This window comes from Corythoichthys intestinalis, chromosome 11 (assembly GCF_030265065.1).
Source record: "Corythoichthys intestinalis isolate RoL2023-P3 chromosome 11, ASM3026506v1, whole genome shotgun sequence".
NCBI classification, from domain to species: Eukaryota; Metazoa; Chordata; class Actinopteri; order Syngnathiformes; family Syngnathidae; genus Corythoichthys; species Corythoichthys intestinalis.
Window position 1 is genome coordinate 3,323,687 of NC_080405.1, and position 12,592 is coordinate 3,336,278.

A 12,592-nucleotide genomic window follows, 5' to 3' on the forward strand; every position below is an offset into this window, starting at 1 on the left:
TTTCGATCCAAAAACTCCATGTAGCATATATCACTGTGTCAGGACACAGCTTTGAATGGCCACAGCTAGATTTTTGGGGGATTTTATGGGTGAAACATGGTAATATAATCGGGGTCGTGATGCAGAAATTGCAGACCTCAAGGAGTGGTCATCAAGGAGTGGTCGAGATTTTGTTTTTCATGTATTTACCCTTTTAAATGGTTTTTTTTTTCAATTTGTCTTTGTTTCGATCGATTATTTATCATCTAACATATCGGAGAAAATGTGACAGTAATGAAAAAAATACAATTAAGTGATAGTTATGAGGTAGATATCCGTGACTTTTTTACAGACGCCATTTTTTGTCATTGTGACATAATTTGTTTAAAAGTTTAAAATATGCAAGTGAATAATTTTTTAACGTTGTTTTTTTTTTTCTTAAACGAAATATGTGGCATCAATTAATGATTCTAAGCTAAAAACGACAGACATTTTGAATAATAAATATAATCAATTACATTCTTTTTATGGCTGGTTTGAAACAAAAGCGGTTGCGCGACGTATGAAAACGGGAGTTTCCGGGGTAAAACGGACAAATTAAAAATAGTTCAGGGGCTTAATGCACCATGAATCTGCTATGGCAGCATATAGACATATTGTTCTATCTAAACAGTTGTTTTGGCTTAAAATATAGTAGTTTATTTTAAAGACGAGTGCAGAGCAGAAACTGCTTTTTCAGTCTTGTCCGTGTTTTCCACCATATACTATATATGTATGTATAAGGGATGCAACGATACAGTTAAGACAGGGTTTGGTACGATTTTCGATACAATTCAATACATTTAATGCTCTGAAACAGAAAATACAACTGTTAATATTATTATTACTTTACTATTATTTTTTTAAATGTTTTTTATTTGTTAACATGCAAAAATAACAATGCCATCATATAAACAAGCATTTCAGTGCATGATATTTATGTGCTTTCTTCTTACTGATCTGAAGAAATTTTGTATAGAAGTGCTGAGAACAATCTTTACTGTTTGTAAAGTGAGGTGGGGCACACTGTTGATTACTGCAGCTCTCTTAGCAGCTATATTTACAACATGAGCACACATCCTATTTGTGGTCCAAGTCCATCTGTATCACATACTGAATTAACAGTATTTGCAGCATTTTCTATAGTCACTGGTATGGATTAATTTGGCCAGCTTAACTTCCATTCAGTCATGGCGGTTTTTAATTCATCAATGTAGTATATGGACTACGCGTCACTCTGGGCTCACGCAGCTAATGGCATGGGATCTAACTTACCACATCTAGGTTGCTATTTGATGATATCTAGTGGTATGGGATCTAACGTAGCACATTTAGGTTGCTATTTGATGATATCTAGTGTGTGCGCGTGAGTTTTCTGGGAAATAAGAAAGAAAGAAAGAAAGAAAGAAAGTCAACGAACGCCACAGAAGTCAATTCTGTTCATTACTGCACAACACCAGCATATGACAATCGGCTTTCAAAAACAGGACAAGTTTGAAGTACGGCGCTCTTAATTTGCCACTCATTGTTCATCTTGAAACCGTGAGTTTGCTTAGTGTCCCATGGTATTAACCTTTCTGATCTCAACCGCATGTGACACGTCACCTTTGCTCATTAATATTCATGACGGTAGCAAGTGTTGCTGGGGGGGGGTCAAACTCACGTTTGTCTCTCATGCTAGATGCATGTAAATAGTGTATGAACGAGATGTTTATTGAGCGAAACCTACCAATTCTGTCCGAAAATGATGTCCCTGGTGCCAAATTCATTGGTAAAGTTGTGGAAGAACAACAAATGCTAAAGAGATGGCTTGAGTGTCAAGTGCTGAAAAAGACGGGAAAAAGAGCCGTCCTGATTCAGAGGTAGTTTTTTTTATTGACACCTTTTTCTTGTGAGCATTGCCTTACGCCACTGACAATGACATTCTCCTGTTTCAACAAGCTATCCTTTATCACCATGTGCTCCGTCTTTCTCATATATTATATCCTCTGGTTGTCTTATGTCTCTGACGTTTCTTGGGGGTAATTTATTATTGCTATTTTTGTTTAGCGATCGCAAATTCTACTCAGTGACAGCCAACGAACACTTATAATTTGTTCATTAATAACAAATCTTAATTCTATTCATTTATTTACACTTCCCCGTTGCTAAGGTTGTTTCTTTACAAAAGAAATGGTAAAGCTGTTAAATCTAGAGCCTACCCCTAGGCATGAATAGACTTACTAAAAAAAGACCAAGGCAAACATGCCTAATTTATTTAAATATCGGAATTTGAGAAAAATAGACCTACATGAATATTGCGATATATAAATAACATTTTAATTTTTTTCAGGCCATTCATTGTCAGACAAAGTTAGCATGGAAAAACGCCAAGCTAAAAAATAAGTAAAAATATCAAAATGGCTTACCTCTTTTAGGAAGGCAATGGATCAAGATTGTCATCTGTCGGACCATGGCCCCCAACAAAATGTTTACTGCATATGAAGGTGAATGGCTTCACCTTACTGGCGTTAAACTGGTCTTTTGGACGGCTTCACAAGTTGATCCATTGTTCACCCCACCCCCCTTCCTTGGCTTTGGGAATCTTATGAAGAAAACACCCTTCATATGTCGTAATGTCTAGAGTCGTTTCTACAACTTCCATAGGAGGAGTGTTTACTCGTGTAAACATGTTTACATGTTCCTTTTTGAAAGATTACCGGCAGAAAACAAGCAGTACTAGCATAGGTTGTATGCGAGCGCACTTCTATGTTGACCCCCTTCCGATTTACGATGGTGACCGTGGTTGGGTTGGGGGGGAGGGGGGTCGCGCCTCCGTCCCTTGGTTTGTCCCCAGCCCTGTCCGCCTCGCCGAACCGCGGCGGCTGCTGCTGCTTTCCTACCGACGGGGTCGTCGGCGGGGCATCTTGTGGCCCACGGGGCCTTGGGTGGGGTTTGCTGCCCCTTGCCGGTGGGGTGAACATACCCTGGTCTCCGGCGCTTGGTGTAGCGCCTGTTCGAGGTGCGGGGTGGGTGCTCAGGCGGCGGGGGGAGGAGTGGGCGGTTGTGGGTGCACCAGGCGTGGTTTGGGGCGGGGGTTGATCGAGTTAGTTGGTGGAGCATCCCCTCTTCCCATCCCTGAAGTCTGGTTGATGGGAGCACGGCTGACCCGGGAGACCACCCTGGATCCCGGGGGGTGATGATGTGTCCTTTGCTGGGCTGCGGGAGTATGGATGGGCTGCGTTGCCCTCCCCGGGTTGGCTGGGTGGGGGCCGTGGCCCAGGGTGGGCACCCGCGCCTCGTCTGCGTGGCTGTCGCGTGTTTGGTGGGGCTCACGTGCGGCTGGATGTAATTGGGCGCACTCGGGTGGAGGGTCCCGGTGCCGAGATTGGCGGTGGGGCAGCATAGGTTCGGTTGCCAACGGACTTACACTCACAAGGGATTCACACGATTACTGGGTTCTCGATCACAGAATTGATTTGTGTGCACTCTACCCCTCCCAATCACTTAGCTTATGGACTTCCCCACTCGCCTCCCCTTCTTTCCCTGGTTAACAGACCACCCACATGGTGTCATCCAGAAATACTGTACATCTAGCTGATGATAGCACCAACATATTAACAATTAGTGTAGGCGTTCAATGTATTTCTTGTTGTTGTTTGTGTTTCTTTTCTTTCTTCCTCATGTGTTTCTTTTCTTGTCTCCCCATAATCCCTTCCTGTTCGCTGCTTCGTCATAAGAAACGAGGTATGCTGAATGATCACAATACGAGTATTTCATACTCTCAATGTGAAACATTAAAACTGTTCAGACCAACCGGACACTTCGATGTCCATTCTCCATGTCAAACAGCTGAACAGTACAGGTTTAAAAAAAATTTGCAGCTAGTTAGAGAGTTAGAGTTAGAGAGCGCTTGCTTGACATTCCGCTTATGTTTTTGCGAGCAGTGATTGCAGACGAAGTGAAGCCAAAATTTGTGAAGGGCGAAAAACGTTATGGCCGCCGCTCGCGCCCTGACGTCTGGCCCTTGCGACCGCCGGACTGCTCGTCGCCCGTCAAAGATGAGCCTGAAGCGCGGCGATCCATGTCGCTGGACAGTGCGGAGGTAGGTAGGGGCTCCCTAACGATGCGTTTTAGGCCAGTGAAGGGGACTCTTTCGCTGATGGCGATGGCTGTTTAATCCATTTTGACTTTGGGGGGTAACTTTCAGATCATTTTTTTTTTGTTGATTTTGGGGCATTTACATGGTCTCTGCGGATCCTTAAAAGGTGTTATTTACAATATGTGGTTTTTAAGGTCTTAACTCATTTGCTCCTAGAAACGTATAAATACGTTTTATTTTTAAATGCTTCATTGTCCCAAAAACGTATTCATACGTCTTGTGCGTTTTTTTTTTTTTTTACAAGAAGCATCTATAGCTTCCGATCTATCTCCGAAACAAAAAACAAAGCTCAAAACCAATTTTAAAGCAATAAAACTGGCCACTGGAGGGCAGTAGCGCATTTGGTAAGACCCCCCCCAACCCGATTCAACCAGTACAACTTTGTTGTGACCGTGCTAGTAACTCAGCAGAGCCGCTCCGCAGGCTTGCTGCTTAGGTCAGCCGCACGCTCGAGTGTCCTGCATGGAAACGCGCACGGCGAAACCAGTTCCCCCCCAGGAACACAAGTTCCCCAGGCTAACGAGACAATGGTCACCACGAAAGAGAGACAAAAAAAAAAAATCCATCTTTACGAGACAGTCAGGCAGACAGACAGGCAATGAGGGAAAAGTTTAACCGCTGTCGCAGCCACCAAACGTCATCTCTCAGTTGGGTAAGTGTGAATAAATTGTTACTTGGCTATCAATGTAATCAAAGATCTATTTGGCTGGTTGCTCATGTTATTTTGTAAAAGGAAAACATTATTCAGATGTTTGGGATGTAATTGAAGCAATAAATAGCTTTGTTAAAGTCAAAGTTATGTTTGAAATTTTTGCATTTAGAAAAAGCTAATTTTCTCAGTTTTTTCATCAGAAATTGGAAAATTGCTCAAACTAAGCTATTTTCTAATGCTGATTTCTAAAGAAAGGAAAAAGATATGAACTTACTTTTTTTTTGCTGAAAGAAGAGAGTCTAATCTTTCTTTTGGTGGGTTCCATGTTTTTATAGCAATAGAACAGAATTTTCTGTGGGCCTTGCAAAATCAGTCAAAATCAGTAAAACGGCCGGGAGTGAAGAGCCTTGCTCCGGTGAAAATGGCTGGGAGTGAATGAGTTAATAAACATTATATTTCGCTATTTTTTTAGGTATGGCAATAAATTTCTAATGGATGGTATTCAATTTAATCCGGGTATCCTAACATACGCGTGTCTGGATTTATTTTGTCGCACTAACGTGATTTATTTAGACAGCCTCATTAACAAGATTATGTAAAAATAGGCTCCATCAGCCGTGTCTAATCGCGCAGGAATCACGCCACAGGGGGCAGTGTGTCCTTTTAGCCATGTAGTACAACCAAAGTGGACAACAGATTAAGTGGTTGGAACAGGCATACGTTCATTTTTTACATTTCTTTTACTGTCTATGCATACTTGAACATAAGTTGCTTCAGGAGGCGAAATACAACTCGTGAAAAACATCTTCGGAAATGAAGCACAATGCAAAGTATGTGAAAAACACAGAGTTGGGAAAATTGGGCTGTAAAGCCTTTGATGCTCACATGAAAGGGGAAAAGCATACATGCTACGCTGCTAGTCATGCAACAACAGTCATGCCATGCAAATGTTCACACTAACGCACATACATGGCCTTTGGTGTCGAGCCCAGGTCCCAGCACAAGTGCTTTTGCTGCATTCGCCCCAACCGCTACGCTAAATCAGAAATACTATGGGTGCTGCAAACTATTAGCTGACACCATTCGTACACCTCAAACGAACGTATGGGTACTGTCTTCAGGGCAGTGTTCCCGGATTTGGAGTATGCCAAGTCGTTTACTTGTGCGAAAGACAAGACATAGTATCTAGCACGATTTTTCCTGGCTCCATTTATCAAACGTGAGCTTTTGTCTACCGTCATTCAGGGCAGCTTCATCATCATGTTTGATCCATCTATGAATCGAACCACCAAAAGCAAGCAGCTCGACCTTCACGTGAGGTATTGGGTGACGCATGAGACTTGTTATCGTGTGCAGTCCCGGTATCTTGGATCACAATTTAAGTAGTGAAAGTAAACAGTTCTGTTTTGTGAACTGAAGATGCACTGATTTATATATATTTTTTAAATGCTTCGACTTGAACCTAGAGCAGACATGTCCAAAGTCCGGCCTGGGGGCCAAATGCGGCCCGTGGTCAAATTTCATCCAAAATTGGAAAATTGACTATTTCTTCACTAAAATTCTTCACAACTGTGTCTGCCTCATTTGCAAAGAGACAGTCGCTGTTTTTAAAGAGTTCATTGTAAGGCGTTATGACCAAACAAGACACGCTGACACGTACGACAAGATTACAGGGACGATACGTTGCGAGAAATTGAAGCAACATGAAGCTAGTTTAATTTTACAGCAGCAGTATTTTGCAAGAGCCCGAGAGTCGAAAAAGAACGCCCCAAAGGCTAGTTGTGAGATTGTTGAAATTATTAATAAAAAAAATAATAATAAAGCCAATGTGACACACAGAATGGCTTGCTAAAATTTGCTTAAATATATTGTTCTACATAAAGGGCGTCAGCCAAGGTCGACCCCCCACATTTTTTCCACACCAAATCTGGCCCCCTTTGCAAAAAGTTTGGACACCCCTGACCTAGAGTGTGTGTGTTTAATTTTTTTACCATACATATTTGTTCTGTGGTGGTGGTCTTATTTTTTATCCTCAGAGGTCTTAAAATGGTCTTAAAAAGCATTATATTTGCTTGTCAGAAATGTGCAAACACCCTGATTTATAGTTAAGGTTGGGCATCTTATGAATTTGAATGGTTCTGATTCCACGTTTCGATTCCAGTTCCAAACAGCAGGGTAAAAAAAAATTGCATAGTTTATAATAATTTCTTCTCAATTATTTTTTAAATTATCCGATTATTTTATATTTTATGATGATTATATATTTCAATTACCTTTGCTATGAATTTCTCACAGGGCTATTTTTAACTTTTATATAAATATCAGTCTTTGAACTTGAATAGTTTCTTTCCACAGGAGTGCAGTTCAAAAGCTTATGGAGAAAACATTTACACATATTATTTTGCCTATGTTTTAGAGTGTCTTATGCTGCAGGAATTTTTACATGTTATTGAGCTCCCACTAACCTGGTGCAGAATATGAAACAAACAAACAAACACAAACAAAAAACAACTTGTAAATGCCAGTCCAGATTAGCAGCATGTACAGTATAAAAGCAGAAACAGTTTTTGTTGAGGAAAATAATCATATCTCCCTTCTCAGACAGTAAGCGTGAGCGTTTTTGACAGATGCTGTCTCCTGCTATGGAGAACACATGTTAACTGGGTGTAGATGAAGCTTGAATGCATAAATATGAGAAAGCGACAAAAAGTCGCAAATATTACGTAGGGGTAAGGTAGCTGTGAGCCGCTACACACTTTACATAAAAGTACCTTAACTGGGAGCTATGACGAAGCATTAGTATAAATTTTTCTATTGATTATAGTTTTATATAGATGAGGCAAAATAATAAGGATTTCCTTAGTGGTGAAACCCCATTCTAAAACAAAAGATGCTTATAATACTGTTGATTTTAATGGAGTCGGCGACGCGCCACGTAAAGTACGTCGCTTCTTATACAGCTACATTAGCCCGACGTAATGATACGACTTATTATCGTACTAATCCTTTCATCCGTCCGTCCGTCCGTCCGTCCGTCCGTCCGTCCGTCCATCCATCATCTACAGATTAATCCGGGGTCGGGTCGCGGGGGCAGCAGAATAGACATAATAGATTGTTTAACTTAACTGGTTCTGACTGGTTAGAGGACCAGCGCAGCGTGTAAAATGAGCAGCACTCGGCTATGCACTACTCGGCACTTGTATTCCATGAAGCCTGAGGTGTTTAATCATATTGGTCGTGCAGCCACCTATGCATGTTATAGCTGTGTTGCAAACGTTGCACTGAGCTGAATGGTCATTTTTCTTTGTGAAGTTGAGCCAAACCTTTGAGCACCGCCGCATCGTGTCCATGCCATGGTTGAACTCAAGTTGCAATGCACAAACAAACGCTTTATGTGGCTTCTTCTTTGTGGTGTTAGGCATCGAAACATGGTATCAAATTTAAAAATTCTAAAGGTTCCGGAGCATCGGAGTGTTAGTCCCGGATCCCATCGAGGCTCGATGCCCAACCCTATTGATAGTTCAATTCCTGTTAATTTTGAGTCACTTCCTATTCATTTTGGGAATTCCCCAGGTCACATACTGTTTAGTGACACAAAATCAACTGGACGTGACCGTAAAAGCCCCAAAATTAACTCATTGACTGCCATTGCCGGTGATAGATGTCCAATCCATTTGGACTGGGAGTGGGCGCAAAATGATTAGGGAGTGACTCAGATATGCTCCATACTCAACAGGATGTCACCAATGAACAGGAAGTGACCTGGAATGTCTGGAATGCCGCAAGTGATGTAAAATCAATAGAAAGTAGTTACCCCAAAACAAACAGAAAGTGACCCCAAAGTGCCCCAAAATCAAGGGGAAGTGATTAATGCCCCAAAATGTACAGAAAGTGATCCGAAATCAATGGAGGTAATATACATGACGTCATACCGTCTTCCAGATTTTCCGATACGAGTGGATTCCTCTGAAACTCCATTGAGTTCATATGGACCACTAGGATCTACAAGAAAAAAACATTCAATTTCGAAAGGTATAATGAAGATTAATATCATTACGAAGATACTATATGTTGTCTTGTTAAATGTATACATATTCGAATTTAACTGTAACGAACCTTTTCTGGATTAGTTGGGGGTGGAAGCCATGTAACGCTAATAATGCTAGTGTAGCTGCCATCAAGTCAGAATAAATAAATAAATAAATAATTGATTATAAATATTCAGTTAAAATATTGAGTTAATTCATAACATTTCTCTTAATAGTTATTATTTTAAAGTAAAGTGTGTAAAATATTTTCATTTTATTTTTTATATTTTATTTCTTTTAACGGACCAAACAGTACTTGTGTGAAAGCGCCCTAACATAATTTCCAAATGGTTAAAGCTTAAAAGATAGATACTGTAACATTATCAAGACAATAATGTTAACTGGTTCCTTTTGAATTGAAATAACTATTTTTGGATGATGGAGCAGTGCAAACAATCACCATTGAAGAAATACGGAAGATACACTCTTCAAGGACCTCAAGACCAACAAAAGTGACCCGGTAACGCCCCAAAGTCAACAAAAACTGTTAGGGTTCGCCCACAAGTTACTATAAATACATTTTAAATGGTTATTTTCTGTGCCAACAGAGCCTGAAGCACTCCGAGCAGGCGGAAAGCGACACTGATGACACGACGGCTGACTTTGGCTTCAACGGTACGTTCTCTTTTCTCGCCTTTTCTCGGGCATCGCTAGCACATTAAATGATCTGACGATGTCGCAGGAGAAGAGTCGACGCGCAACGGCCTGGCGGGCACTCTGGTGAGGCTCGGCCCACCGCAGGACACAGGATTTCCTGACATGCTGATGCTATGCTAACACTATGCTAACCCTTTAGGAGCACTTTCAGACGCTGCTCTGTGGCTCGGCCCCCGTGCTCTGCTCGACACCCTTCAGGGTCAGACACATCATCATCATCACCAACACGTCCGACCATTTTCAAACAAAATAAACGTGTCCTGCTGTCGATGGCAGCCAATGACAACCCCGAAAAAACTATTTGAAATGAAAAAGAAACTAAACAACGACAAAAAAAACTAAAATTGACATTATTAATATATTGTTAGATGCACAACAATTTCTTAAATGAAATAAAAATGAATAAAAAAAAATAATAATAATTCTAAACATCGAATGCAGTGCATTTGAGCCCGTCCGTGAGTAGTTTGGAGTTGAATCAAGCAGTTTACAAATAAAGTAGGATTTATATGCATACATGTGCATTTGCTGTGGTTTGGTACAATACTTTTATGGCACAACCAGTTCCTCTTTTTGTCACATTTTTTTGGGAGGGGGGGCACCTTTACACCCCCTCTGTCAGTCGCAGTTTAATCCGACCAGGCTCCACTTCGCTCGGCTTCGTCACCAATAGGACTCTGCCAACTATCCTGGCTCTCGATCGATTCCCTTTGTTGCACAAGAAAACAGAGAGTCTTTTTTTAAGGAGTAGGTGTGATTGTAGTAACCTTTTAAAGGGCAACTGAAGAGCTTTTCGGATTTCATTCTTGAGTGTTTTACTCGGTTGAATTGTATTAAATGCATCATTCGCTGTCTCAAAAAGTCACATAAAAAAAAAATAATAATATTAATAATTGCCCGCGTAGTTTTTGAGTTACGACCTTAGCAACACCATAGCAACGAGGGATGCGCCGCCCTGCCGACAGCTACCTGATGACGTAACTTCCAGGGAGCCTCGCCACCACTCTCAACACGGAACTATATCACCACGCTATCCTCGCCATATATTGCAAACATTTTCTGGGTTTTACTCGTGAGATTCTTCATGCCATCTCGATGTGTAGCGATGAATTGCTCACAGGAAGACTCGAGACTCTATGAGTGGTCCAAAAAAACTTCTCCTGCAAAGGTTTGGACCGTTTTTGTGAGCATGCATACAGGTCCCCAATCGGCTCATTGTTTTCATCATTTCAGCGACGACAGCTTTGAAAACCTACAACAATGCAACAATGATTTTACAAAGTCGTAAGTAGACCATTACTGGCTTTTCTTGATAAACGAGGGGGACTCCTACTGCCTGTTTGTTGAAGTGCGACATTTTTTTTGTTGCTGTTGGCCTGTCATAAGTAGATTGGTTTGCTGACAGGTCATCTACTCATGTGATTTTATTACTATATCAATAGGTATTATGTAAATTCAAATGTCCCCAGCACCAAATAGGTCATTGGCTCGTTGTTTTTTGGCCTCTCACAGGGTAAATATAAAGCCTATATATAAAACAATCCACCTGCCAGGCCCTAATGTACCAAATACATCTCAGTAAAATAATGACTATTGTACTACAGCATCAACATCAAGGTCTGCCTACTTGAAGAGGGAACAATAGCATCAAATAGATGCTGCTTTGATTATTATTTGATCACCAAGAAATTATTAAGAAATATTTAATTAAAATTAGGATTTATCCAATATTTTCATGCTGCTGTGTTTTTTTTTTGTTTTTTTCCATAAAGCCAAACATAAAAAAATAAGCGGCGGAAACCCTCAACACGATGAAAAAAGCGTTGCAAGTCAGTCGCCACCTAGTTTCCCGAAATCAAGAGAGAGTGGGTCGAGTCATATGATGACACAAGTGATGCAAGTCCAGCGATGACGACTGAAGAGATCCTACTGGACTGTCTCAGAAAATTAGAATACACAATATTCTAATTTTCTGAGACAGTCCTGTACATTAATCCACCATTTAAAGCAGGGGTATCCAAACTTTTTGCAAAGGGGACCAGATTTGGCGTGGTAAAAATGTGGGGGGCCGACCTTGGCTGACGTCCTTTACATAGAACAATATACAGGACTGTCTCAGAAAATTAGAATATTGTGTATTCTAATTTCCTGAGACAGTCCAGTATGAGGCCTGCCAGATGCTGAATTTCTTCTGTCTGCGACATCAGATGACGATGACTTGGGAGAAATAAATGTAGCAAATTTTGATGAAATGAAATCATAAACTAGTCATACATACAGTACACATTTTTAAAAGAAAAAATCTAGTTACCTTCATATTTTAATAATAATGATTTATTTTTGTATAGAGAACACTTAATGCTACAGAAAAGAGTAAATACATATTTCCCACTGCCACTTTCATTTTTCAAAGTTGCGCTAGTCCGTTGCTATCCTAACTTTGTGTTGCTTACTAAATTTATGTTCTTTGATGTGTGCCATTGTTTGCTTTGTATAACTTGGCTTTCTATGTTGTGTCACAATCTGACAGCATAAGCTGATGATGATTCAACAGAAATCTGGTATCACTTATTATTGTGGCCTATTAAATATTGTTTCAGAATGTAATATAATTACAATATATTATATACCAATAGAATACATTAAACAGTCAACAAAATATGTCGTTGTTTACAATTTATGGTTTTATTTTTTTAATGTAATTCATGCCCCTGTCAGTTCTTCAGCCTCCTCAAGTTTGGCTCTCACGGGATCTCCTGACGACACAGGCATACTCTTGGAAGGGTAATTACTTGAAGGTTTGCAGCAACACCTGGAAAATAAAATCGTTTTGTCGTTTATTTTGAAAATTCAATAACATATATCATTTATTTAGCCACATTTGGGCTAGCTTTACCATATTTAGATCGGTAGGAGCTGTCCCATAACCTAATATCCAGTTTCAGCTATGAGGAGAGCATGGAAAATATATACAACCATGTAATCGCAATCTCTCAAAAAGAAAAATCACGATGCTGGACTTACCACTCACTCTCC

At 40.4% G+C, this 12,592-nt stretch overlaps 1 protein-coding gene across 8 annotated transcripts in view; it reads left to right on the plus strand.

Annotated features, from left to right (window-relative positions):
• ninl (ninein-like) overlaps positions 1-12,592 on the plus strand; it is a 124,509-nt gene that overhangs the window by 21,985 nt on the left and 89,932 nt on the right. For 4 of the 8 annotated variants that reach the window (XM_057849501.1, XM_057849502.1, XM_057849499.1 and 1 more), the window contains exons 4-7: positions 3,945-4,102; positions 9,448-9,514; positions 9,582-9,619; positions 9,696-9,755. In XM_057849501.1, coding sequence (XP_057705484.1) covers positions 3,945-4,102; positions 9,448-9,514; positions 9,582-9,619; positions 9,696-9,755 — 323 coding nt within the window. Of the gene's footprint in view, positions 1-3,944; positions 4,103-9,447; positions 9,515-9,581; positions 9,620-9,695; positions 9,756-12,592 lie in introns of those variants that run through there. The other 4 variants (XM_057849500.1, XM_057849503.1, XM_057849505.1 and 1 more) reach the window with 4 other exon arrangements.